Source organism: Pleurodeles waltl, chromosome 10 (assembly GCF_031143425.1).
Source record: "Pleurodeles waltl isolate 20211129_DDA chromosome 10, aPleWal1.hap1.20221129, whole genome shotgun sequence".
In the NCBI taxonomy this organism is placed as follows: Eukaryota; Metazoa; Chordata; class Amphibia; order Caudata; family Salamandridae; genus Pleurodeles; species Pleurodeles waltl.
The window spans coordinates 335,325,128-335,353,063 of record NC_090449.1 but is presented as its reverse complement, the minus strand read 5'-3'; the positions used below and the strand labels follow the sequence as shown (position 1 = coordinate 335,353,063).

Sequence of the window (27,936 nt, the reverse complement as noted above, 5' to 3'; positions counted from 1 at the left end):
AAATACTAGGACATAATAATACAAAATAATTAGACTTAAACAGAATGGAAAGCCTTTTAGTGAAATTGTTGCATTGGCTATCGCACAGTATGGTTGCAATATCAACTGATCCTATTTTAATTGTTTTAAATCGCTGGAATAATGTTCTTGTTATCACTGCTATGAGATGCTTATAGTATTTTATTGTATGTTTTGTGGATTTGTAATGCAAAATAAACTGGGTTCTTTAATTTTTTTATGCTTTTTGCACACTAAACTTACAAAATTGTCAGCTTGGGTGACCACGTACAATTCCATTTTTTCCCAAGTATTAGCACATAATGGAAGAAAACAATTCATAAAAATGTTCCAAACCCACGGTCATAGGATTGCTCTTTAATAAAACTGCATTATTCCACATCAGGGGGGGCTTAGAGTTTATTTGGAGTTTTGCTCAGCCATAAAAGCACATATTTAAAGTTAAATAACAATCATTAATTCAAACTTTTCACAAAGATCTAGCAATATTTCATCTTGAAAAAACAGAACTCATTTATACATCTATAATAGCAAAATCAGTATTTTTTTATAAAAGACAGCCTCTCGTTTCCGAAGAGTAGAAAACAATATTCCAACATTACAATGCATACATTTGTGTTATGTTAATAGCAGCAATAATATAAGGCTGCGGTGCATATATCAACAGAAGACATAGACTGCAAATAAATCAGCCATTTTTAGGAGCGAGCGCAAAGCACTCCGTCCCCTGTAGTAATCTCTCTTTGGGCTTCCAACCACACCCAGGTCACGTTAGTCGCTTTCATTGGTTCGTGGGCTTGCCTTTTAAATTCAGCTTGCTTTCATTTGTGAAAGGCATGCACGTGTCATGCCTTTTCCAGTGTTTAGTCCACCTACACAGCACAGGTAAACTACTAAAAACATACGAGGCTCGATATTTTCAGCATGGTTTCCGAACTACTTTATCTGTTTATTTTCCACGCAGCATGATCACGCTGGGGTTTACATAGCGTAATTGTGTTGCAGTTTTTTTTTCTTTTAATTTGTGTGGCAAGAAAAGTCCGGTTAGGAGTTTACAACGCTAATAACTCTAACTCGAGCAAATTTTGAGACCCGTTGCATTGAAAATGCTTGTTATGTGATGTAATTTATTTGTGCAACAAAATGGGGTGCAGAAATCTCAGCCTTGGAGAGGCATACGAAGTGCAAAATAGCATAACGTGCAAAGTGGATTGTTCAGTTGGCCCATCACATTGGGATGGAGGAAGAGATGTGTGCCAGGTATCAAAGACAGGAAAAGCCTCTAAGTAATGGACTATATTCAGCCTTAACATGCTTAAATAAAGAAATGTTTCTGGTTTCACTATCCATGACAAGTATGGCTCCATATTAGAAGTTGTGCAAATCTGCATACATCTCATAACTGTGGGCATAACTAAAACCCCCACCAGCCTGGATTCTTCTCTCGCTGAACCATACAGCTGTAGTAGCTTTGCTTTATGGATGGCCAAAGAAAAGTTGAAAGTAACATACATTTCGATTATCATTAATTAATATGTATTTTTAAAAAACATTATCTACTCAAAATCCCCAATAAACCATAGAACTCTAAATTAAAATCAATTACATAATTTTAATTTTTAATAAACAATAAAATGAATAATTAACAATTATATAAAATATATACAACAATTAAAACAATAATGAATTAATGCTAGGTGACACCTAATTAAAAAAAAAACTAGCCACCTAATCCTCAATAAGCCAGTAGCCCAAAATGAAATTTCAATATACAATTTGAAAATGTATCAAGCGTTTAAACAAGTAACAATTACAAGTTTAACAATAAAAAAAATAATACTTAACATAATCAGAAATCATTTTAAATTTTGAAAAAAAAAACACTTCCCACTCAAACGCTCCAATAAGCTTTGCAACCTGAAAAAGATATACATTTAAATAATACTTTTAAAAATGTTAGCAGTAAAGCAATAAAATGAAACAGAATAAAAAAAACATTTTTAAACTTTACTGTTATAGTAAAACACGTAAAAACTATATACCTACAATCAATATTTTGGCACATGATATTTTTTGTAGTCACTATAGCTTCCCCCGAACTCACTAATATCTGAAGAGCTCCCTGGAATATGGTTGAGCCCACCCTGACTTACAGGGATCAGGGCGAACCCGATGATGAAGCATGACACTACTAGAGTGGGTGAGGATTACATATATGAAAGGATCAATTTTATTTTTTCACACTTCTCAGAGAGGTGACATTTTATTGAGGAGAGCACCCTTTTTTTATAATTCATCGAAAACGTGTCCCCCATATCCATTTGTTCACATAGGAATCTCCCTTCCTTTCCAGTGGGTTGGTCTTTTGACCTTCCTCTCCTTAGTGTAAACAGGTCACAATATTTTGACCATAATGTTATGGTCAGATGACATATTTGATTCAATGTTATGGTAGAAAGACTCTCCTCATACCAGTGCAGGCTAAGATGTAGGCAGAGATTTGTCTTGTAAAACAAAGCACTATATGATTCTTGGAAAAACAAAGTCAATAATTTTACTGATGGCACAATTTGAGGTACAGAGGAAACATTTAGCAGTCAATAAACAGGTTGGATCCTGCACATATCAGATTAGGGAAAACATTTCACTACGAATCATTTAGCTGTAAGTGCATATTTCAGTATGTGTAGCAGTGATTATTGTGAGGCCAGAATGTTCCCTGTCTTTCTTCAGCAGGGCAGCAATTCTAGCTCATTTCAGTACTGAGTCCGTGCACTCATTACTGAGTTTACATGTAAGACAAAACACATAGGGCCCTAATTATGAGTTGGCCCTTAATTCTTGACTGTAATCTTGGCGCAGTTTATGTTGAATGAGGAATAGCATGCAGAAATCAGTTTTACAAGACTGATGTGTGCATTTTTCCCCAGGACCCTCTTCCCTGGACCAATTTGGGACCCAAGGACCCCATCACCCAGGGACCAGCTAATTTGTGAAAGAGGAGAGGGGCACAGGGACCCCATCACTCGGGGGCCCTGTCAAGCAGAGGGGGACATGTGGCCGTACTCCCTAGGCCAATTTTGGCTTGGGGGATCCCATCCCCCAGGGCCTGGCTAATTTGTAAAACGGGAGGAGAGCCACGTGGCCCACCTTTGGAGAATTTTGTCCCGAGGATACTATCCCTGAGGTTTGGGCAAATATTGAAAGGGGGAGGGGGCCACGTGCCCCCCTTCCATGCACCAGTTTTGCCATCGGAGACACTATCCCCTGGGACTTTGTCAATTATTTAGAGGGAGAAGGGTCCACACAGCCCTCCCTCCTCAGGCCGATTTTGGCCCTGGGGAATCCATCCCCCAAGCCCAGCCAATAAATAGAAGAGGAGGGAGGCCATGTGCCCTTTCTCCCCCCTGGGAACATTTTGTCCTAAAGGACCCCATACCCTGGGACCTGGCCAAATATTAAAAAGGAAAGGGGGGCCATGTGGCCTCCCTCCCTAGGCTGATTTTTGCTGCGGGTACCCCATTGCCTGGATCCCGCCCTCTTTTTCCTAGGTGCCTTGGCCCACCCCAATGTGCAGTCTTGAGGACTATAGGGGGACTATAGGGGGACTATATGGGGAGCCTCGATCCCCCCCAGTCCCTGCCAACTCCCCATCTCTAGCGGGAGCCTGCATTGCTCTCGCACACAGGGAGCAGCAAAAAATGCTGCTCCCTGTATGTGGGAGCAATTCTTTCATCTGTTTTTCTGCCGCTTCACAGCAGGCAAGAAAACAGATGAAAACTCCACTCCCAGTGGGTGGGAACAGTTTTCCTGCTCTTTCCCGTTGGGAGCGGACTAACAGTGTGCTGGAGCAGTCACAGCTCCTGCCAAACGACCGCAAACTGCTTTGTCCCGAGGGTAGGCAGCTCAAGACACAGGGAGCGAGCCTTGGGGGGTGGTGGTCCCCACGGCCATTAATGGCTTCAGGAGAAAGGGTGCATAGCCCCCTCTTTATATTTGAAGGGCCTGACCTGGAGAGGTGGTGGTCCCCGGGGCTGAAAACAGGCAAGAAGGGGGGCCTCATGCCTCCCATCCCCTTTCAAAAGTTGGCAATCCACTCCCCCTTTAGCATCAGTCGGCCAGGTCACAGGAAGATGGTGGTCCTCGGGATCCACAGGGCCCCCCACCCTTATGTTAAATTTATTGGCCATGCCCCCGGGAGGTGGCGGTCTCCGGGGCCGTAAATGGCCTAGGGAGCGCATGAGTCCCCCTCCTCAAAATATTATTTAATAAATGCCCCCGGGATCTGGCACACCCGGGGGCTATTCTGTAAACAAGCGCAGGAGAACGGACTTGTTTGATTTGTATTTTTCCCAGTTCGAAGATCCTCTGTGATTTACCTTGGAAAAATTGTAAGATATTTGCTTTTTAGCCCTGGTGGGGTCCCTCTGGAACCCCAACACCATGTCTAGGAGGTTAGGGTATTCCTACCCTGCTCTCTTCTCTTTTTTAACTTTTTTCGGAACTGAATCTGAGTCTCAAAATGGCTACCAACAATTCCTGGTTGAAGTGTTGGCTGCCAAGACCCTCAGAGTATCTGCATCCCTACATATGCATTTAGTTTTTTCTTCACTTGCTCAAAATCTACTGAATGGATTTACATCAAATCACAAAAAGGGTGCTTTCTGGAGCAAGAGCTAGCTTTCTGCCAAATTTGTTGTTATTCTGTCCAGTAGTCCGGGCTGTAGTTGTGTCTAAAATCCCTATCGGAAACTGCATGAGGAAAATGCATTTTGGAATTCCCCCCTTTTTCTCAGGCCTCACTTGACAAAACTCCCCAAAACATTTAACACAGCAGCGGAACTCAGGTGCATACTATTTTTAACTTTCTATGAAAACAAGGTCCTAAATATAGGTACCTACAGGGGACCGGGAGTAGGTAACGTATGTATCACTTAAAAAAATGAAGGTTACAGGGACGTTATAGTTAGGTTCACATTTTAAACGTATAAAACCATAGAAATTCACCTGTTATAGTTAGAGTTATCTTAAGTAACTATAACTCGTGCCCTAAGGTAACTAAAATTCATGCCCCCACTATGCAGAGGTTTTTCATCATAAACTTTACTGCAAATATTATATTGATATTAACAATAACGTTATCAAAGATGCCATGACTGCCGTAATTTGTGGGGTAATTAGCAATGCATGGCAGGGACACAAGTTTTAGTTACCTTTGTCCTGTGGGAGCCGGCATTGCTTTCCCAAGCAGGGATCTGCTTCAAATAGCAGCTCCCTGCTTGTGGGAGGAATGTTTTCATATGTCTTCCCTATATAACAAAAACAAGGTAGGGACAGCTTATGTCATTATTTACAAATACAGTGCTTAATACTGTCTTTGTTGCATTAATTACTTTCCAACCTTTATTACAATTCTTTTATGTACAAGGCAGAAAAAATCATTGGTGAAAATGAATACAAGCAACAAAGTATTGACATAACAAAACAGACTTACAATTAGTACCAACAAAAACAATTGAATTCGTATTTTCTTTTTTAATTCAATTGAAGCCAACATCTAGCTTCTGAAAGTCTGATGATTGACCATATTGTTACTAGAGGGTTGTGCCCAACAACCTTTCTTCATAGGAAATTGGTGGTTACATTCTCTGCATTCTGGTTGTAATCCACTTTGTACGATGATTGGAAATTCGCATATACGCAGTTAGCAAATACCGCTATATTTATTTAGGGTATTTTGCACAGCGTTTTTGCAGATTTTGATGAGGCTGACTCTAATTACAGAATCCAATCTTGCCACTTTTATGTGTCAACGTGTTTCAGCCCTTCCATTCGGGGCCTCATCAGGACTATCGATGGGCAACGTCACCTCTGTTATTAGCAATGTCCAGAATCTATTTCAGGACAGCCTGTGGAGATTACTAGCAGGAGAGTCTCCTCACATCTACATAGCCACTATGCAGAGGTTTTTCATCATAAACTTTACTGCAAATATTATATTGATATTAACAATAATGTTATCAAAGAAGTCATGAGTGCCGTAATTTGTCAAGTAATTAGCAGTGCATTGCGGGGACACTAGTTTTAGTTACCTTTGTCCTGTGGGAGCCGGCGTTGCTCCCCCAAGCAGGGATCTGCTTCAAATAGCAGCTCCATGCTTGTGGGAGGAATGTTTTCATCTGTCTTCCTAGCATGCATATTTGCCAATCACCCCACACCTCTCACATGCATGCCAAACTACCCCTCTCCCACCATCCCCATACACTACCCCCCATGCACAGATGATAATCACAAAGTGTAGAACCACAACTCCCACAATACATCAATCCTCACACAGCAAAAAAATCACCGTCCTACATGAAAGTGGCATAGCTGCCTGGGCAACCATACCACAGCCCACTCCTACTGGTTGCCACGACAACCTCCCAACATATGGCAATGGCAGCAGTGCCAACCACCATCCACAACCCACCATGGCACAGGTGACCATAGCACAATCCCTATATCCAAATCAATATCTGTTGTCAATGCAATCACTGGATAGCAAGTTGGGCCCCTGCATGCACCACACAATGTAAGTTACTACTACACATCCACATACAAACTCTCCACCTTTCCATCCACAGATGACCCTGCCACCCTGCAGAGGAGGCCGGGGTCAGACAGCCCTCACCAGGATGAAAGCCCAAGCGGATGTGTGGATGGGGTTGACTTGCCTGGGCCATATGGGGGGACTGGTCAGTCCACTCCCAGCAGCCCAACCACGGACATATCAGACAGCTCCTCCCATGTGCCTACAAGACCTCAGTCACCCCCGCTCCACAAGCCTGTGCCGCAGGGACCTCTCACTCAGAAGTGTGCACCACACTAGAGAGGCCAGTGTCTAGGGCACACACCCCAGAAAATGAATGGCCTAAGCCACTGGGAGTGGGTACACTGTTCCAGGGGCACAGGGAGCTAGGGATAGTGGGAGGAGGTGCTGAAGGAACTCGTCAGCATCCAGCATCAGTCCACCTCCCACCAGCAGGCCCCTTCCAATAGCCACAACTAATCTGAGCCTTCCACCTCAATGGGAGATAGTGGCATTGAGGCCCTGCCACAGGACCTGCAGGACACCAGCACCCCTCCACCTGTAGCTGAGGATCCCCACGCAACCAAGGATGTCCAATCAGACATCCAGCTGGAACTGATGCCAAGACCAAGACCACTGCCAGGAAGTGACCCTCTTCTGAACATTCTCTCCTGTGTGTCACTGAGATACCCTGTTGACTGTCCACTGTCATAACTCTGTTCTCCCAAGGCCACCATACTGCACGGCGACTACCCAGTGCTGGCCTATATACTCGGATGAACCCACCCGCCGTGACCCCACTATTCAACCCTTGCACTAGTATCTCCCAAATTAACACCATTGAGCACAGTTACTGTCTATGTCTGTATTTGTCATGCGTACAAAATATTCAGCAATCACATGTGCAATAGGCAAATCATTGTAATGCTAAAAGTTGTGAGAGTGACAGAAGGAGTAACAACATGCAGCAACAAATACATGGGAGCAGCCAGTGGCCGGAAACATATGTTAAGGGAGGCAACAGGTGAGGCAGGGACCAGAGCCCACCACAACAATGCCCCTTAAATGGAAGAAGACAGGGACACCAATCACTTAAGGAGTCACATATGCCTAGTCAGCATACATGCACTGTAAGTACAGGAAGCGAAGGCTGAGATGGTAACACAAATCCTCAAACATATGCTCATCACAAATCCACATACCTAAAGCATACCTCCCCAATGGTACCTTCCCCACACCAAACAGATTCAGATGTAAGGCAGTTCCCACTGGCATGCACAGTGATGTTCCACAGCCCCCCAATGTTGAACCCCAGGAGAGGATGTCATACAGAGGAATCCACCTAGTCAGCAAACGTGGAGCACTGGATCTGCAAGTACAGGCAACAATGGTCATGCACATAGATGTCACTGGTGCAGCAACACAACAGCAGGTACAGAATGGCACTGGCCTGTGCACATTAAGGTACCAACTCATGGGTACATGTAACCCACCACCCAAGCCACCCAGAGTCAGGGCTGTACCCAATCCATACAGTGATTACAGACACCAGGTGGCAGCATGGCACAAGGCAGACAGTTGCACAGGTCACATCCAAGACAATTGACAGATACCTGTATCTCAGTGGAAGTATTGTCGTATCGGCTCTTCTCCGGAGTCTCCTGCATCCTCATCATCATCCTCCTCATCACTCCCCATGTCCACATCATCAGTCACTGGCAGAGGTGCCACATCCTCTGCATCCAGCAATGGGATGTGACGTCTGAGGGTCAGATTGTGTAGCATGCAGCAGGCAACAATGATCTGGCACACCTTCTGTGATGTGTAGAGTAGGGTACCGCCGGAGATGTGGAGGCACCAAAATCTGGCCTTCTGCAGGCCGAAGGTCCTCTCAATGACCCGGCTTGTCCTACTGTGAGCCTCATTGAAATTGAAACTGTTTTCAGCAGCTGTAGTGAGATGCCTCATGGGTGTCAGTACCCATGGAAGGTTGGGATAACCATAGTCATCTGTGTTCAAGGAGGTATGAGTCATGTCAATTCAGGGAGTGTGATAGGGCAGGTCGTGAAGGGTGTTGAGAGCAGAGGGCACACATCTGAAAGGATGCATACCGATGAGGCTGGCTTGCTCCCTTTGATATGGTGCCATCTTGTGTGGGACGGTGCTGTTCTGCAAAATGTATGAGTCATGGACAGCACCAGGGAACTTTGCAGTCACTTGCGTGATGTATTGGTCAGTGAGACACACCACCTGTACATTGGTGGAATGGAAGTTTTTACGGTTCCTATACACTTGTTCACTCCTCATGGGTGGCACAGGTGCAATGTGGGTGCTATCAATGGCCCCTATCACATGAGGTACATGTGCCAATTTGTAAGATGCAGCTTTGACGGTGGCCAATTCAGCACAGTGGGGAAACCTGATGTAGCTGGGCAGATGTTTTAGCAGGGCACATAGTACATCCCTCAGTACGCTGCTGAACATGGGCTTTGACATCCCTGCTGCCAAGGCCACTGTAATCTGGAACGACCCTGAGGCAAGGAAGTGGATGACTGACAACACCTGTACTGTGGGAGGGATGGTATTGGGATGAAAATTGGTATCCAACAGATCTGGTTCCAACTGGCTCACCAGTTCCATGATGGTCTGACGGTTCAGACAATAGGTCTGAATGATGCGTTGCTCCTCCAGGGTGGCAAGGCCAACTAGGGGTCTGTACATCGGAGCATTTCTGATCCTCACCCTTTCACCATACCTGGGAATTGGAAGGAGTAGAAATCATGATATGCACCATTAACTGTGTGGACATAGCTGTGCTGTGCACAGCTCATGATATTAAACCATTTACACACCTAGAATACACTCGCAATGCGCATTGCACATGTAAAATGGAAGCCATCTGTCCTGCCTGCACAGGACAGATGTAAGTTAGCCCATTCCGCCGGTGTAGCACGTCATGACAATAGGCAGTCGCAACCGCCGTGCAAATCCTCATTGGTTAACAGTTTTGCCTATGGGATACAGGAGCCAAAGCTGATCAGCGTCTGCAATAACGGTGATGTCCGTTGCGGACATGACCACCATTTCATGTGCTCTGGCTCACTTGACTCCTGGCATTCATTCACAGAAGACCTCCTCTGCGTGTGTTGCTGTGTTCTGACTCTGGTTGCCAAGATGCCACATTCTGCAGGATAAAGGGGCCCAGCCTTCACCCAGGAGGAATTGGAGAAGCTTTTGGACGGGGTCCCATCCTTGTATGGACAGTTGTATGGGGCACTAGAGCAGCAGGTGAGTACAATGTCACTGTCCTGTCTGTGAGTGGTGCATATGGGGACAGGTGTCACGGGAAGAGGTAGTGTGACTGGAGCATGGACATGGGTGAGGAGTCAGAGGATATATGGATTGATGTAAGTTGCATAAAGGAAGTGAGATGTGTGCTGTCCACTGTAGTGCCTGTGTTGTGATGCTACATAATTTTGTCCTTCTGTCTGTGTCACACATGAAGGTCAGCGCCCATCAGAAGAAGTGGATATGGCGTGCCATTGCCAAGCAAGTGCGGACCCTGGGGTCCATGCACGGCGGAGCACCCACTACAGAAAGCGGTGGTAGGACCTGAGACGCTGGGCCTGGAAGACCACAGAGATCCAGCTGGTGATGTCCTCCCAATGAGGGAGTGGTGCCCTTTGAACCATGACCCCCCCATGCCCCGCATTTTGGCAGTGGCATACCCTGCAGCCACAAGGGGGTGAGTACACACTCTCACTTGCAATATGTGTTACCTTAGTGGCTAAGGATGTGCACTATTGGAAGGCTGTGGTGTTGGTGCTAGGTAGATACATGTCCATTATGGGTATTAGACATCCTGGAATTATATTTATCATGGATATGTGACCATGCCATGCAGTCAGTGAGTTGAGGGTCACTTATCCCCAATGTGGTATTTGTGTTGTCACCCACAACAGGATGAGCTTGGCAGCTAATGCAACCGGGTCATTGCATCTGGGATGTCAGGCCATTGTGATATGTTCTTGCCAACTACTGTGCCAGGGGTGAATGAAGATTCCTCCATGTGCAGGCAGGTAGGATTTGTGTAGTGAGGTGAAGTTGTTCAAGATGTCACAGTGCAATTTGTGTATGGGCTAGTTGGCACGCCAACTACCCATGCAGGATTCAAATGGTTCAGTAGTCCAGGAATTGTGTGTCTCAGAGGGTATGGGAAGTAGCCAGGTACTGTGCAGCTGTTGCAGGTATGGCTCCCATCATGTACACAATTGTATCTGTGTCATCATCAGCAGTACACATGTGCATTGCTGTGGTTGGGCCCATGGTGTTCCATTGATGTAGCATGTGTTAGTGAGGGCATGGCATGTCATGGCATGGCACTAGAGGATGTTGTAGTTACAGTTTGTGACTGTTGTGCTGGCATTGACTGATTGCACTCTGTCTCTCTCTGTCTCCCACCCTCCCTCTCCTCCTCTGTCTTTGTGTGCATCAGCATCATCTGGTGAAGGAGGAGGGGCACCGGCGAGTGGGGAAGCTGCAGGCCACGGGATCCAGGAGGCTGAATACAGCAGAGCCGAGAGACCAGTGAGACGGAGGGTAAGGGGAGTGCCATGGGGGAGATGGGATCAAACACAACATCTTCGGATTCCTCCTCCGATGGCCGCTCCCTGGCGGACCCATCTGAGCCCATACCTGCATCATCCTTGTCCGCCACCCCCTTATCAGCACCGCCCTCCCTGTAGCTCCCCACCGAGTTGCCCGTGCCCGCTCACCCAGGAAAGTGGGCATCTCCTTCACCACAGGAACCTCTGCCCCTACCCCAGTCAGCCCTGCTGCCCTCAATGAGGAGGCTATTGACCTCCTGAGGTCCATTTCTGTGGGGCAGACAACCATTGTGAATGCCATTCAGGGAAATCCCAGATGCAGCAGTCAAATGCCGTCCTGTAAGGCATTCAGGGTGCCCTGTCTGCCCTGCAGAGATCGTTTCATGCTTTGGCCTCCTCATTGATGGCAGGCAGTGTTCCTACTCCTTCTGTCCCCCTCCAACTCCCAGTTCCCACTCCCACATACGTCCCTCATCACCCATCCAAGGCACACCTTCATACCACCATTCGGCCACATCAACAGCCCCAGAACGCAAGGACAAACACAAGCACCACAGGAGACACCACCGCCATGCACACACATGCAGACACAACAACATCCACTCACTACATGGACTCCCCCACCACCTCCCCCCTCACTGTCACATTACCACTCACACCTGCAGTCACCACTTCATCAGTCCCAGATCCTGCAACATGTGATCTCACTGCCACCATCACCACAATATCACACCCCCACATATGCATCCCATACACCACATGCACACACACCACAACTGTCAACACAGCCACATGCAGCACATTCACCTTACCTGCAGACACCACCCCAACATTCACTCACACATCCCCCTGCCATCTCCCTGTGTCCCCTGCCCCCTCCTCCCAGTACACCTAAACACCCACACTCACCCACCTAACAGTCACCAAGCACACACATGTCATCCACCCAGGCACCTGCACCCAAGGCACCCCCACGTACACACCACTCAACCATTCCCTCTGCCTCCACTCCCGAACGCCTTTTCCATGACCTACCTTCTGCCCCTAAAAAATGTTTCCTTCAAGAGTTTTCCATGCTCCTCCCTCTGGCTCAGACCCTCTTCCACCCAAGCGCCCTGCTACCCTTTCCAGACCCCTGTCTTCCACCTCACAGTCCTCCTCTGGTTCTTGCAAGGCCCCTCCACCAACTGAGACCTCCACCCCCACAAAGTCAGCAGTTGCCTCACCCAAATTTAAGCCAAAACACACTCCCTCAACCTCGAAGGCTATACGATTGCCCACATCCCTCCAAGCTAAACCAGCACCTTCCAAGGGCAAGTCAAAGGAGCCCCCTCCAAATCCACCCGCAAAGACCCCCTATCCAAGCCCAACCCGCCCCTATGCCCCATCATCCTTGAGGTGCCTGCATGTTCCAGTGATGACTGGGCCCTTTGGAGGTCAGCACATTGCAGTCAGGAGTCAAGTTGGGGCGTCATTCTGTGCCCAGTGTTCTCACGGCACTGTGGGACATTTGGATTGGCCCTTTAGCCTATTGTACATAGTTTGTTTTTTTATACTTGTTTCGCTATTAAATCTGCACCACGGCAACATTGGTGGCAATGGTGACAACCGTCTCCTGGCTTTCTTTCTACATTTATGTGTGGTGGATGTGGGATTCTGTGTGTGTGTTGTGTGTGCACTTATGACCTTCCCTCCAGAGTGTGCTAGGCTGGTGTACTTACGGTTGGTGTCTTGGTCAGTGTGGCTGGTCTTGGAGGTCAATGGCCAGCAGGAGCATTGGGAAGACTTGCAATTTGCAAGCCATGGTGCCTACGGATGTGCCTGTGTCTGTGCCTGAGACCGCCCCAGAAATCCTGGCAGTGGGAAACCTCGTAATATGGTCATAGTGAACAGCCTGGCCGCCGGCCTGGAGACGCCTTCCGCAAGCCACAGCGGCCCATCCACTGTGGCAGTCCGAACAGAAACTTAGCTGTGTTCTGCAGGTCCCTTCACAGTACTCGTAATATGGCTGTCTTCGCTGCCGGGCCCGCAGCTGTGCAACCACCACCTTCACCGCATCGGTCCACTGACTGCCAACACTAAAATGTGTTTCTGTAATTACAACAATGTAGACATGATTTGGTGAAAGAGGGGGTTGGCTCAAGTAGGATACAGACCAGGGGTCATGGTCAACCCAGGGTCCAATGAGACTTATGACCTCTGTTTGGTGCTCTACTGACTGCCCTGTTGCCCAGCAAAGGCGTCTTCGGTTTTCTGGGCATGTCCTACTTACCACTTTGAGCACATGTGGAAGACAGAAGTATTGTGACTGGAAGGCAGCCCCCTAGCCCTGCTCTGTTCTTCCCCCTGATTGGGGAACCCATATGCAGATCTTCAAAACCAGCTGCTACTTTTCCAAACACAAGTTTGGGGAGTCCTCAGCATTCCCAAACACTTCGGTCTCTATGTGCTTGTCTACATGTGGGCTTGGCCTGAAGGGCACAGAATGCAATGTAATCCTGATAGCATGAGAAGATCCACCCACCCAAGGTGATTATGAAGGAAGAGGGGAGAAGCAGCAGGATCTGGCACAGTGATTGAGCTCTTATTTCTCAGGATACAGTCTTCCCCTACCTCTCTCATGTCATCTTCTTGCAGCACAGCCCTGCTGGCTGTGGAACCAGGCGGCTCTGATGTCAAATTTACAAACAGGAATTTCCAGCCAGTCTGGGCAGTTGATGTCTATGAACCCCATCGTAGGTGTTTGTATGAGCAGCTTTATGAAAGTCCCCCGACTGATTACAATACAGTAAAAAAAAAATCAAGAACATGTGAATGCCTTCTGTTTGATGTTAGTTTCATGAGCATATGCGGAAGCTTTATTAAAGTGTCACTTTAGATTGCAAAATATTTTTTTTCAGGCAAATTCATGAAAAGATCATTAATACTCAATGCACTTCTAGTGGGGAGACAAATCAAAGCGAGGAACTGCATGATAAAACAATCACCAGTATTCAGCTATTGGTGGTTGTTTCACACCTTAGGTGTGCATTGCAACTGAGTTTATCGAAATTCTAGTAAATCTTAGTTAAATGTATATTTGCTGAATCTTCCTATTCATGGTACAATCTTGGTAGTAATAATGACTCTGATACTTAACTTATATGTGAATTAATTTGCCTTATTATATCTTATACTTGTGTATGTGTGCCTAGTGAGTTACACCTAACTACTGAGTTTGCTTATATCCTGGAAAATGTGGGCTACATTTATTATTTCATCTGATATTTTTCCAGAATTGTTCTTTTAATGTCATAGAGAAGAAAGTGATCTAGACTCTTTATATGTACAAGATACAACATGACTTATTAAATGATTTTAGTACTCTTTAGAAAGAGTTAGAGCATCTGAGCGTCATCAGTTTAGTATTCATTTTTTGCCTGAGTTTGCAGAAGTCTGTCAATGTTTTTGCTAATACTTAAAATGTTTAAAATGTGTTTTCATGCAACAATGTGTATTATAATAAATCAAAACATGAATTTGCATCCAAAGGAAAAGAAAAATATTATTTTTGAAATGTGCTTTTCATTTGCAGTACATTGACACTACTGAGTAGATTTAACAATACAGATATGAAGGCAAAAAACAAACTGCAATGTGGGATAGTGCAAATTAGTTGACATGAATCTGTGTTTAACAACTTTTTTTCACACAATGGGGCTGAATCATTGGCAGATGCTTACATCAAGAATGGCCTGAAAAGGTCATTTTGTCTGATGTGCTGATTAATAGTCTAAGAGAAGTACTGTCATTGTGAAAGCATTTTATACAACACTAAAAGAAAGAACAAATGTTTTACTCAACTTTTGTATCTGCTGCTGAATTCAGGGCTATGACTTAATAATTTAAAGTAAGTCCTCTTCTGTGAAATGCAAGCTTTAAAACTACTGGCCTACATTGAATAAAAAATCATTATGTGTGTGTATACATATATGTGCTGTATGTGTCAATAATGCAAACATGCCTCTCATTCCTCTTAAAAATTTATTTATTTCTGCTGTAGGACATGCACCCCAGCCACAACCTCAACCACCTCCTCTATACTATCCTCCACAAGAACCACCACAACCAGGTACTAGTCAAATATGACTCTAGGATTCAACAGCTATTGTCAAATGTATTTGCCACCATGCATCACTGAGTGTCTTGGCAATGTAAATGCTAAGTTGTGGTTAAATGAAGAATCTGATGCCTAAAACTAAGCAAGAGTGGATTTATTTGTGGATTGATGATAAGAAAAGAAGCACAGCACATAGGCCAAGACTTCAATCATAATCCACCCTTCCAACTTCAACATGTTCTCTCCCTACTTCAGTCAACCCAACACTTCACCTTCCCAATACTCATTCCATATCCCACCCTATAATTCCACTAGTCACACTACCCAGACAACCTGCCACACCACAAGCATACAACAGCACACAAATACCTACTTACCCCCTAAATAAAGCTTTAAATTTCCCATGATGCTATGCCCCCAAACAAGATTTTTGTGGACCCACCACTGATCTAAACATCCCTCCTACAGCCATTACTCGGGAACCTCCACAGTTTTTTGCAAGTCAAGATCCAAAAACACCATTTCTATTCCTGCTCCCTGCATCAGTCTTCCTATATCCATCAGTAGCACCATAACAGAAGGAAGTCCTGCTCATATTCAATTATCATCCATCCTCAACGTTCACCGCCGGCTTCATTACTTCAATGACCTTTTGTGGATCAGGTCATTTGGCACAACCACATTGTACTTATCTGGTTTCTTATTTCAAACCAATTATTCCACCTCTATCATGTGACACTTCCCTGAACAGCACCACATCCCCTATCAATATAGACTTCCATTTTACCTTTAATACTTGCTGACAGTCCCCTCAGCCCCTTCTATTCTGTAAGCGCTCCATCAAATAATTAATTTATTGGCAGTCTTTCTTCCCCTCAACAATTATGAAGAAATCACCCCGTTACACAATTGCATGTAATGCTGTAAGTCAACAAAGTAACTTGTAGAGCCCTTTTCCAACACAATCTTTCATTGCTAATTGAATAGACACAAGTGTTACATTTTCAGTTACAAGAAAAAACAGACATCAAGGGGTAAAAAGGGTGAATTTATTTCTGTATTGAAGATAACGAAAGTAGCACAGGACACCAGGCAAGACTTTCCAGCAGAGGTCAACCTTCCAACACCCATATGTTATTTTCCTTCCTTACCCCCACTAAACATTTCACTTTCCAGACGCTCATTGTACAATCCACTAGACAGACCAATCAACCAATCACACCACAATAACACATTATCATTCACTTCTGTCTGTGATGGATCCTATAAATGTGCACTACTTACAAACAATTTTGCACTCCAGTTGTACTTCTTAAACACTTTAAAATAATTTATGAAGTGACCAGTGCAGAAATGAAATTGAAGCCAACCAACTGATGTTAAAAAATGCATTTTGGGTCAGATTACAAGTGACTAACCAGAATTTACCAGAAGCAGTAAATACTGACATTGATTGTTTGCCAGGTCAGGTAAATACCTGGTATTCCAAGTTTGCACTTGGAATTGAGGCATAACATATGAAATTGAGTGCCTACCACACTGAATTTTGCATGCTTTGTTGATTACTTGTAAAGTTCAGCAAGACTGAAACTGAAATCTACCAGGGAAAAACTGCAGGGGAGTGATATTTATGACAGCCACTAATTACACTATGCATAGAACTCTGCAGTTCTCAGCATACCGATCCCTGCACGAACATGATTTTGTGCAATGAGGAGCTGTCCCTGTTAGAAAAAGACCCATTTTTTAATGGTCACAATTGTTTTCAGAGTTTTTGTTGTATTTGTGACTCTGCACACTGGTACAGTGCTGATCAGTGCCCACTGTATGTGCTCTGAAACATGTCAAATTGGTATATACCTAATTGGCACATTTCCCTTCTGTATAAGCCCCTAGTGTCTAGTTCTAATTTTATTCAGGGCCTGAAAGCTAAATGGCATTAATGGACTGCTGCACATATTGTGCCACCAATAAAGTAGCAATTCAAAGCATGTCTGCCCCTGTAAACTGGATGGGCAGTTTTGATACTGTAAATTTTACCAGGCAAAATAAACCTTTTGCCAGGCTTAAAGCTTCCTTTTTAATATTTGTAAGTGACCTCCTAAGGTAGGCTCTAAATTCCCATAGGCCAGGGTGCAAGATATTTTAAAAGTAGGACATGAATACATTATGTTTAATATATCCTGGCAGTGAAAAACCTCCAAAGTCGTTTTTCACTGTAGCAAGGCTGTCTCCCTCATCTGAAAGCACTGGGTTATATTATAGCCACTTCCTGCCTAAGCCAACTATGCCTTTCTGCCATTGTTCCCTGTTAGACAGGAGTTGAATGGCTCCTTAATTAAACATGAAGTGTTTTCCCGGGCTGATACAAAAGGAGAAGGGTTGACCTTCCCCTGACAGGGTGGACACCTGTGTTGTGCCCAGGAACTTCCTTCATTTCAAAGGATGCCTACCCTGTCCCAGTCATATATACCTCACACCTTCACCTACCCCTTCTATTGTCCTGCTAGCCAGCCAGGCACCACTCCCAGTGGGAGAGAGGCTGCCTCCTTAACGTTTTTGAGTGACTACAAGGGTGGGTTTGCCCACTTTCATAGCCACAGCTCCTGATGGGCACCAGCAGCTCTGAACATGGGAAGAAATGTTCTGTCATCTTGGTTTAAGGTAGAGAAGAGGACTGTGGAATAGTTGATAGCGAAAACACACATGATGCACTGCAACGTTTAGTAGGGGTATCCCTGGCAACTTTGACTCCATTGGTTAGGAAGGGGCAAGGAATTTCCCCCACCCACAGGCTGCCAGTGGGCATACATATGGCACCCCAGGTACCTGTACTGCCATTTGATAAAGTTTGTTTTGACCAATGACTTTGTGTTTCACCACTGCGCATATTAGTTGCTCAATGTTCACCAGTAGCACATTGTATGTTTTATTCAGTTTAGCCGCCTATGGGCTTTGACATTGCATTAGTCATTACATTCTGTATTCTGCCTATTGACTTTGACATGCTATTAGATATTCTGCCTATTGGCTTTGACATGATATCATATATTACATTTTGTATTCAGCTCCGCTGCCTATTGGCTTTGACATGATATCATGTATTACATTTTGTATTCAGCTCAGCTGCCTATTGGCTTTGACATGATATATATTGCATTTTGTATTCAGCTCAGCTGCCTATTGGCTTTGACATGATATTATACATTGCATTTTGTATTCAACTTAGATGCTTATTGGCTTTGACATGACACTAGACATTGCATTTGATATTTAGGTTAGCTGCCTATTGCCTTTAACATGACATTGCATTTGATATCTAGGTTAGCTGCCTATTGCCTTTAACGTGGAGTTAGACATTGCAGTTGAGAATCCAAGCTGTATTTTTCCAAGCTGTGTTTTTGCACAAGAGAACCAAGATGTTTTTCTCACAGTAGACTAGACATGATAAGAGAGGGTACATGGTGTTGTTCTCTCTGCTTGAGCTTGGGAACAGGAGTAGTCTTGGAGACCTGGCCAGTCTCCAAAAGGCTTGCTCAGTTTCCCAGGTCTGAGAGGAGGGGGCACACCTTTGTAACGAATGTAACAGGCTGCAGAGGGTCAGATTCGAATCTGCCGGACCTCGTGCTGGAGCTTGGCGCCAGCTGCCAGCAATCCCGTGTGGGTAGATGAATCTCTTTCCCGCGGCTGACAGGGGTCATCAGCTTGCAGACCTTAGAAAGATGAAGCTGTAGATAGCTCCCACACGGTGAAGTATTTGTTTTGCTTTGCATTCAATATCTTATAAATATAACCTGCTGTGTATATTGCAAACTGATATATTTTGTTTGATTAACGCGGACTTGAAAGCTATTAATTCGTCATTCATAAATATTGTGGTTGGGGAAGAATTAACAACAATAAAAGTCTTCTTTGACCTCAGAAGTGCATTTCTGTTGTGTTATGTTAGTGCTTAGAAACTAGATAAGAGGAAAGCACTACAGTACCCTCATCAGAAAACTGCTGGACGTGTGGGAGACAGAAGAAGGATAGACCAGAGAGGAGAACCCTAGGGGCTAGAGGTGCTCCCGCTTCTACCCATGACTAGGAAGTGGATTCCAGGGGTCAGTTAGCTGTCTTCCTGTCATGCTCTAGTGATATAAAAGCTACACAAACCCACTTTCCTGAGAGAGCCCAGCTGACAAGTTACAACCGAACCTCTGCTGGACCCTGCTGGTAGATTCTGCTGGAGTGAGCCCTGAACTCTAAGTGGTGTCCCTAATTTCTAGGTGCCCTTAGATAGTGCCAGATTGTTCTCCTGCTGCTAAACCCTAAAACCTGGTACGTAGAAACTTTTTCAAAGAACGTTTCTCAGAGAACTGACAGAAGCCCAGGACAAACTTTCCAAGTCAATCCAATGATGGTGCATTGCTGCTGGCATAAGATTCAGGCTGCTCTCACTTGGGGCTTTATGGCAGTTGTAAATCAATTTATGCTGGACATTGTGGAGCAGGCATCCAGCATCATTGAGCCCTGTTTAGTTACAGCTTGCAGCTTTGTACCGCTGGAGGACTCCATGCTTCAATAAAGTCCAAAGGTAGAAATCTTCCTCATGCAAAGACGCCAAAGTACCCGGCGGACGAGAGACCTTCGTGGATGCGCATTTTAAATTTCTCCCATTCGAAGTTTTTCCTATAAAAGTCATTTGCTTCACCAGGACTTTGTGCAATAGCTATGTGGCCTCGTGGAACTCCTCTTGGCCACAGCCTGCTGCCTTGGTGAGAATTTTTTTCCAATGGGCCTTAAACCCTTTTCCCAGTCTAGGAAGATCATTTGCCCACAATTGGCAATTTGTACATTTTGCCACTATTTTTATCTAAATTTTTCGAAATTTATATCTCTTTTTCACCTTATTGAACTTTTGTCATTTTGGTGTCATTTGTTCATTAAAATATTCTTTATGTTTATAAATTACATTGGGATATTTATTCTGTTGTGTTTTTTACTTTTTAACTGTTTAGGTACTTCTAAATGCTTTACACAATTTCTTGAGTTAAGACTGTCTGATTTGTGCTATAGCGAGCAGGGTTTGAGCTAAGGCTTAAAGTACTGAAACCTTTTATTGACTTAACAACAAGAGTGACATTAATGCTTGTAGGGACTATCATCCACTCCAAATAATAACCCACTTTCTCACATGCAAGCAGGGGAATGCACCTTTTTTATATTGACCTGACACCGAAAACAATGCCTGTAAACTGGTAAATATGTGACCCTAACTTTTTCTTAATCAAATGCCAATGTTTATGCATTCACTGATCAACAACTTGAATGTACATAAGCAGTCATCATTGTAGGAAAGTACCATCTTGCCTGGCATGTTACTCTCATACTTCATTGTATGTATGTTGTTTTAGCCCTTGTGTCTCTGGGATCCTGCCAGGCAGGACCCCAGTGCTCATAGTATGTGCCCTGTATGTGTTCCCTGTGTGGTGCCTTACTGTATCACTGAGGCTCTCCTAACCAGAACCTCAGTGTTTACGCTCTCTCTGCTTTCTAAATGTGTCACTGCAGGCTAGAGATTAAATTTACCAATTCTCATTGGCACACTGGTACACCCATATAATTCCCTTGTATATGGTACTTAGGTACCCAGGGTATTGGGGTTGCAGGAGATCCCTATGGGCTGCAGCATTTCTTTTGCCACCCATAGGGAGATCAGACAATTCTTACACACGCCTGCCACTGCAGCCTGCGTAAAATAACGTCCACGTTATTTCACAGCCATTTTTCACTGCACATAAGTAACTTATAAATCACCTCTATGTCTAACCCTCACCTGGTGAAGGTTGGGTGCCAAGTTACTTAGTGTGTGGGCACCCTGGCACTAGCCAATGTGCCCCCACATCTTTCAGGGCGAATTCCCCGGACTTTGTGAGTGTGGGGACACCATTACACACGTGCACTATACATAGGTCACTACCTATGTATAGCGTCACAATGGTAACTCCGAGCATGGCTATGTAACATGTCTAAGATCATGGAATTGTCACCCCAAGACCATTCCGGTATTGGGGGGACAATTCCATGATCCCCCGGGTCTCTAGCACAGAACCTGCCTTTCCGGGGTTTCCACAGCAGCTGCTGCTGCTGCCAACACCTCAGACAGGTTTCTGCCCTCCTGGGGTCCAGGCACCCTGGCCCAGGAAGGCAGAACAAAGGATTTACTCTGAGAGAGGGTGTTACACCCTCTCCCTTTGGAAATAGGTGTGAAGGGCTGGGGAGGAGTAGCCTCCCCCAGCCTCTGGAAATGCTTTGATGGGCACAGATGGTGCCCATCTCTGCATAAGCCAGTCTACACCAGTTTAGGGATCCCCCAGCCCTGCTCTGGTGTGAAACTGGACAAAGGAAAGGGGAGTGACCACTCCCCTGACCAGTACCTCCCAGGGGAGGTGCCCAGAGTTCCTCCAGTGTGTCTCAGACCTCTGCCATCTTGGAAACAGAGGTGTTGGGGGCACACTGGACTGCTCTGAGTGGCCAGTGCCAGCATGTGACGTCAGAGACCCCCTCTGATAGGTTCTTACCTTTCTTGATAGCCAATCCTACTTTCTTGGTAGCCCAACCTCCTTTTCTGGCTATTTAGGGTCTCTGCTTTGGGGAATTCTTCAGATAACGAATGGAAGAGCTCACAAGAGTTCCTCTGCATCTCCCTCTTCGGCTTCTACCAGGGATCGACCGCTGACTGCTCCAGGACGCCTGCAAAACCGCAACAAAGTAGCAAGATGACTACCGACAACATAGCGCCTCATCCTGCAAGCTTTCTCAACTGTTTCCTGGTGGTGCATGCTCTGGGGGTCGCCTGCCTTCACACTGCACCAGAAGCCAAGAAGAAATCTCCTGTGGGTCGACGGAATCTTCCCCCTGCTAACGCAGGCACCAAAAGACTGCATCACCGGTCCTCTGGGTCCCCTCTCATCTTGACGAGCGTGGTCCCTGGAACACAGGAACTCTATACAAGTGACTCCCACAGTCCAGTGATCCTTCAGTCCAAGTTTGGTGGAGGTAAGTCCTTGCCTCCCCACGTTAGATTGCAAACCTGTGTACTGCATGATTTGCAGCTGCTCCAGCTTCTGTGCACTCTTCCAGGATTATCTTTGTGCACAGCCTATCCTTGGTCTCCAGCACTTTGTCCTGCAGTGCTCAACCGGCAGAGTTGGCTTCCAGCGTCATGGGACCCTCTTTTGTAACTCTGCATGGATTCCGGTTCACAAATCTTCCAAGTGCCTGTTCAGGTACTTCTGCCGGTGCTGCCTGCTTCTGTGAGGGCCAAGGGGCGACATCCTGGTCCTTCCTGGTCCTCAGCAGCACCCAAAAACCTCTACCACAACCCCTGCAGCCAGCAAGGCTTGTTTGCGGTATTTCTGCGTGGGCACACTTCTGCAACCTTCATCGCGACGTGGGACATCTTCTATCCAAAGGAGAAGTTCCTAGTCCTCTTCGTTCTTGCAGAATTCCAAGCTTCTTCCATCCGGAGGCAGCTTCCTTGCACCTTCATCCGGAGTTTCCTGGGCTCCTGCCCCCCCTCGGACACTGTCGCGACTATTGGACTTGGTCCCCTTGCTTTGCAGTTCCTCAGGTCCAGGAATCCGTTTTCAGTGCACTGCTGGTGTTTGTTGTTCTTGCAGAATCCCCCTGTCACGACTATTGTGCTTTTTTGGGGTAGTAGGTGTACTTTACTCCTACTTTTCAGGGTTTTGGGGTGGGGTATCTTGGACACCCTGACTGTTTTCTTACAGTCCCAGCGGCCCTCTACAAGCTCCTATAGGTCTGGGGTCCATTCGTGATTCGCATTCCACTTTTGGAGTATATGGTTTGTGTTGCCCCTAGACCTATGCTTGCCTATTGCAACCTATTGTAATTCTACACTGTTTGCATTACTTTTCTGACTCTTACCTATTTTTGGTTTGTGTACATATAACTTGTGTATATTGCTTACCTTCTTACTGAAGGTACTCACTGAGATACTTGTGGCATATTGTCATAAAAATAAAGTACCTTTATTTTTAGTAACTCTGGGTATTGTGTTTTCTTATGATATTGTGCATATGATATAAGTGGTATAGTAGGAGCTTTGCATGTCTCCTAGTTCAGCCTAAGCTGCTTTGCCATAGCTACCTTCTATCAGCCTAAGCTGCTAGAAACACCTCTATTCTACTAATAAGGGATAACTGGACCTGGCACAAGGTGTAAGTACCTTTGGTACCCACTACAAGCCAGGCCAGCCTCCTACATTGGTGGTGCAGCGGTGGGATAAGTACCTGTAACTGCTTTACCACTTTGTCATTTTGTACTTTTCATAAGAGAATCATATACCAAATAGTTCAGTGTATGTACACTTAACCCGAAAAGTTTGCTTTTCTATCCTAAAACGTTTTACAGAGTTCTGAAAAGTTTCTTAAAACTTCTAAAAGTTTTCTAAAAGTTAGAAAAAACATTTTCTCTGTGCTTTCAAAAACCTTTTCTCTCTTCTCACTATCCTTAAACCTTTTCTATCATGTCTGTTGTATATTCTACTCTCAAGACAGTGAATGCAACCTATGAGAGTTTAAGGGGTCTCTGCCTGGATAGAGGTTTATGTATAGGAAAGAACCCTACAAAAGGGTTTCTCTTTAATATGCTTGTTGTGGATGACCGGAACCAGTCTGGCCCATCAAATGAGAGATTAGAAAAGGGAGAGGCTTCCCAGTCTGATTCAGAGGATCCACCTGAAGAAGCTGGGGAGGGTTCCAATAAGGGTCTGCCCCCTAGCAAGGCACCTAGTGATGCTGGCAGTGAGAAAGGTTCCCATAACAGTAGGGTATCCTTTTCCCCTAGAGGCCAGGATACCAGCGTCCACACAGTTTGGGACAGGTCCCCCTCTGACGTTTCCAATTTGCCATCTGTGTCGAAGCATTCCCAACCCACCCATCCTGAGGATAACTTGTTAGAAAGGGAACTTACAAAGTTGAGGGTTGAAGAGACCAGACTGAAGCTTAAACAGCAGCAGCTGGCCTTAGATAAGGAATCCCTAGACATCGAGAAGGAAAGACAGAGGTTGGGGTTAGTTCCCCATGGTGGCAGCAGCAGAATTCCTGATAGCAATCCCGTTAGAGAGCAAGATTCCAGGAATCTGCACAAGATAGTCCCCCCTTACAAGGAGGGGGATGACATCAACAAGTGGTTTGCTGCACTTGAGAGGGCCTGTATGGTACAATCGATCCCTCAAAGGCAGTGGGCTGCTATTTTGTGGCTATCTTTCACTGGAAAAGGTAGGGATAGGCTCCTTACTGTTAGAGAAAGTGAAGCTAAAAACTACACAGTATTGAAAGATGTACTCTTGGATGGATTTGGCTTAACCACTGAACAATACAGGATTAAGTTCAGAGACACCAGAAAAGAGTTTTCTCAAGACTGGACAGATTTGATGGACTGTTCAGTGAAGGCCTTGGAGGGGTGGTTACATGGCAGTAAGGTATCTGACTATGAAAGACTGTATGATCTCATTCTGAGAGAGCATATTCTGAACAACTGTGTGTCTAACTTGTTGCACCAATACCTAGTGGACTCAGATCTGACCTCTCCCCAAGAATTGGGAAAGAAGGCAGACAAGTGGGTCAGAACAAGAGTGAACAGAAAAGTTCACACAGGGGGTGACAAGGATGGCAAGAAGAAGGATGGCAAGTCTTCAGACAAGGGTGAGGACAAAGTAAACATTCTGAGTCTTCATTAGGCCCACAAAAATCCTCTGGGGGTTGTGGCTCCAAATCCTCTTCCAATAATCAACCTAAAAAGCCTAGGTGTTATTTGTGTAAAGTCAAAGGCCATTGGGCAACTGATTCCAGTTGTCCAAAGAAAAACACCAAACCTCCCACCACCACAACCCCTGTTGCAAATGCTAGTGCCCCTAGTAATAGCAGTGGTGGTGGGAAATCTACTACTAATAGCAAATCCAAGGGTGTTGCTGGGCTCACTGTTGGCAATGTAGTTGGGGTTGGTCTTGTTAGGGAGACCACAGAGGCTATTTTAGTCTATGAAGGTGCCATTGATTTGGCCACCTTTGATGCTTGTCCCCTTCATATGGATAAGTACAAGCAACTTCCCCTAATAAATGGTGTTGAGGTTCAGGCCTACAGGGACACAGGAGCCAGTGTAACTATGGTGATAGAAAAACTGATCCACCCTGAACAACACCTACTTGGTCAGCAGTACCAAGTGACAGACGCTCATAACAAAACTCTTAGCCACCCCATGGCTGTTATGAATCTCAACTGGGGGGGCGGGTTTAAGGTCCAAAGAAAGTGGTGGTTGCCTCAGATTTACCTGTAGACTGTCTACTAGGAAATGATTTAGAGACATCAGTTTGGGCAGAAGTGGAGTTGGAGGCTCATGCAGCAATGCTGGGCATATTTTTGCTTTAACCAGGGCTCAGGTCAAAAAGCAAAAAGGACAGGGTAACTTGGATCCTGGAACAATAGACCAAGTGCTCCCTAAAGCTAGGGGTAGCAAGGGTAAATCCCTACCCACTATCCCTCCCTCTACAGATGATTCTTCTTCTGATGAAGAGGAATTTCCTCCTTGTGCAGAACCTATACCAGAGGAGCTGGCAGCAGACACTGCTGAGCTTTTGGGTGGTGAGGGGCCTGCCAGGGAAGAGCTGAGTGTGGCACAGCAAACCTGTCCCACATTAGAGGGTCTCAGACAGCAAGCTGTCAAACAGCAAAATGGGGATGTCAGTGACAGTCATAGAGTATACTGGGAAGATAACCTCTTGTACACAGAGGCAAGGGACCCAAAACCTGGAGCAGCAAGGAGAGTGGTCATTTCCCTGCAGTACAGAGAGTTTCTTCTCACTCTAGCACATGACATTCCTTTGGCTGGGCATGTGGGCCTGATAAAAACTTGGGAAAGACTTGTCCCCTTGTTTCACTGGCCTCTTATGTCAGAGGACACCAAAGATTTTTGCAAGTCTTGTGTGACCTGCCAAGCCAGTGGCAAGACTGGTGGCTCTCCAAAGGCCCCTCTAATTCCACTTCCAGCGGTTGGGGTGCCCTTTGAAAGGGTATGGGTTGACATAGTTGGCCCCCTTGACCCTCCTACTGCTTCAGGCAATAGATTTATTTTGGTGGTTGTGGACCATGCCACAAGATATCCTGAAGCCATGCCTTTAAGGACTTCTACAGCTCCTGCAGTGGCAAAGGCCCCTCTGGGAATCTTTTCCATGGTGGGTTTTCCTAAAGAGGTAGTATCAGACAGAGGTAGCAACTTCATGTCTGCATACTTGAAAGCAATGTGTAAGGAGTGTGGTGTTGCTGTCAGAGTCACCACATCCTCGGGGTCTGTGCACGTTCCCAACACTTCCACCACAAGACAGCTCCAATACTCTGATTAGATTTGTCACAGTGTCTAAGAGAGTCCAAGTGGGGAAAAGGGGATTAGGAAGGGAACAGCTGGGAAGGAGACCTGTAGGAAGCAAGAGGTTAAAGCACACAACATCAAAATTACATCTCATGATATCAGTACTAGGCTATGACTCTAAGCATTGTCATTCTGAAAACATGAACAACCTAAGAATAGACTTAAAATGACTAGGCTTCAAAAAGACTGGGTACCTGTGAGGGAATCAAGAGAGTTTAAATCAAACTTACAAATTCAAGTACTTTCTTTTGCATGAGAATCAGGAAAACAATCTGAATTAGTTCTGAACCATCATATGAATCCTTTTTGAGAATACATATTAGGAACACACAACATTACATTTAAAACTCTGGCCTTTTTGTTCTCTCTAAATGTTGGAACATGAATTGCGCACATTGCAGATTTTCACACAGGTAGTAAAACACCATAGAAGGATTGTGCACCATGAATAACACAACGTAGATTCAAGGAATAAATCATGCGACTTGGCAACTTGAATACTGCAAAGTAAGTGTCTTAGAATGGTAGCGCACAATGAATAACATGAATTAAGCACGAGGAGAGAATTGCGCATCTTGCCGATTTGAATGCCACCATGTAACTGCCAAGGAATGGTAGCTCACAATGAATAACATGAATTAAGCACAAGGAAAGAATCGCGCGTCTTGCCGATTCGAATGCCACCATGTAACTGCCAAGGAATGGTAGCGCACAATGAATAACGTGAAACAATCATGAGAAAAGAATCATGCGTGTTGCCGATTCGAATGCCACCATGTAACTGCCAAGGAATGGTAGCGCACAATGACTACCATGAATTAAGCACGAGGAAAGAATCATGTGTCTTGCCGATTCAAATTCCACCATGTAACTGCCAAGGAATGGTAGCGCACAATGAATAACATGAATTAAGCATGAGGAAAGAATCGCGCGTCTTGCCGATTTGAAGGCCACCATGTAACTGCCAAGGAATGGTAGCGTGCAATGAATACCAAGGCTTAAATCACTTGAAAACGAATCACGCGTCTTGCCGATTCGAAGGCCACTGTGTAACTGCCAAGGAATGGTAGCATACAATGAATATCAAGGGTTAAATCACAAGAAAATGAATTGCGCGTCTTGCCGATTCGAAGGCCACCATTTAACTGTCAAGAAATGGTAGGGCACAATGAATAACATGAATTAAACACGGAGAAAGAATTGCGCGT

General features: G+C 45.2%; 1 protein-coding gene across 2 annotated transcripts in view; it reads left to right on the top strand.

Annotated features, from left to right (window-relative positions):
- LOC138261519 (cell death-inducing p53-target protein 1 homolog) overlaps window positions 1–27,936 on the top strand; it is a 617,762-nt gene that overhangs the window by 166,292 nt on the left and 423,534 nt on the right. The window contains exon 3 of one of the 2 annotated variants that reach the window (XM_069210529.1): window positions 15,239–15,307. The exons of the other annotated variant lie outside the window; for it this stretch is intronic. Within the exon in view, the coding sequence (XP_069066630.1) occupies window positions 15,239–15,307 (69 nt within the window). The remainder of the gene's footprint in view (window positions 1–15,238; window positions 15,308–27,936) is intronic. 2 annotated transcript variants of the gene reach the window in all.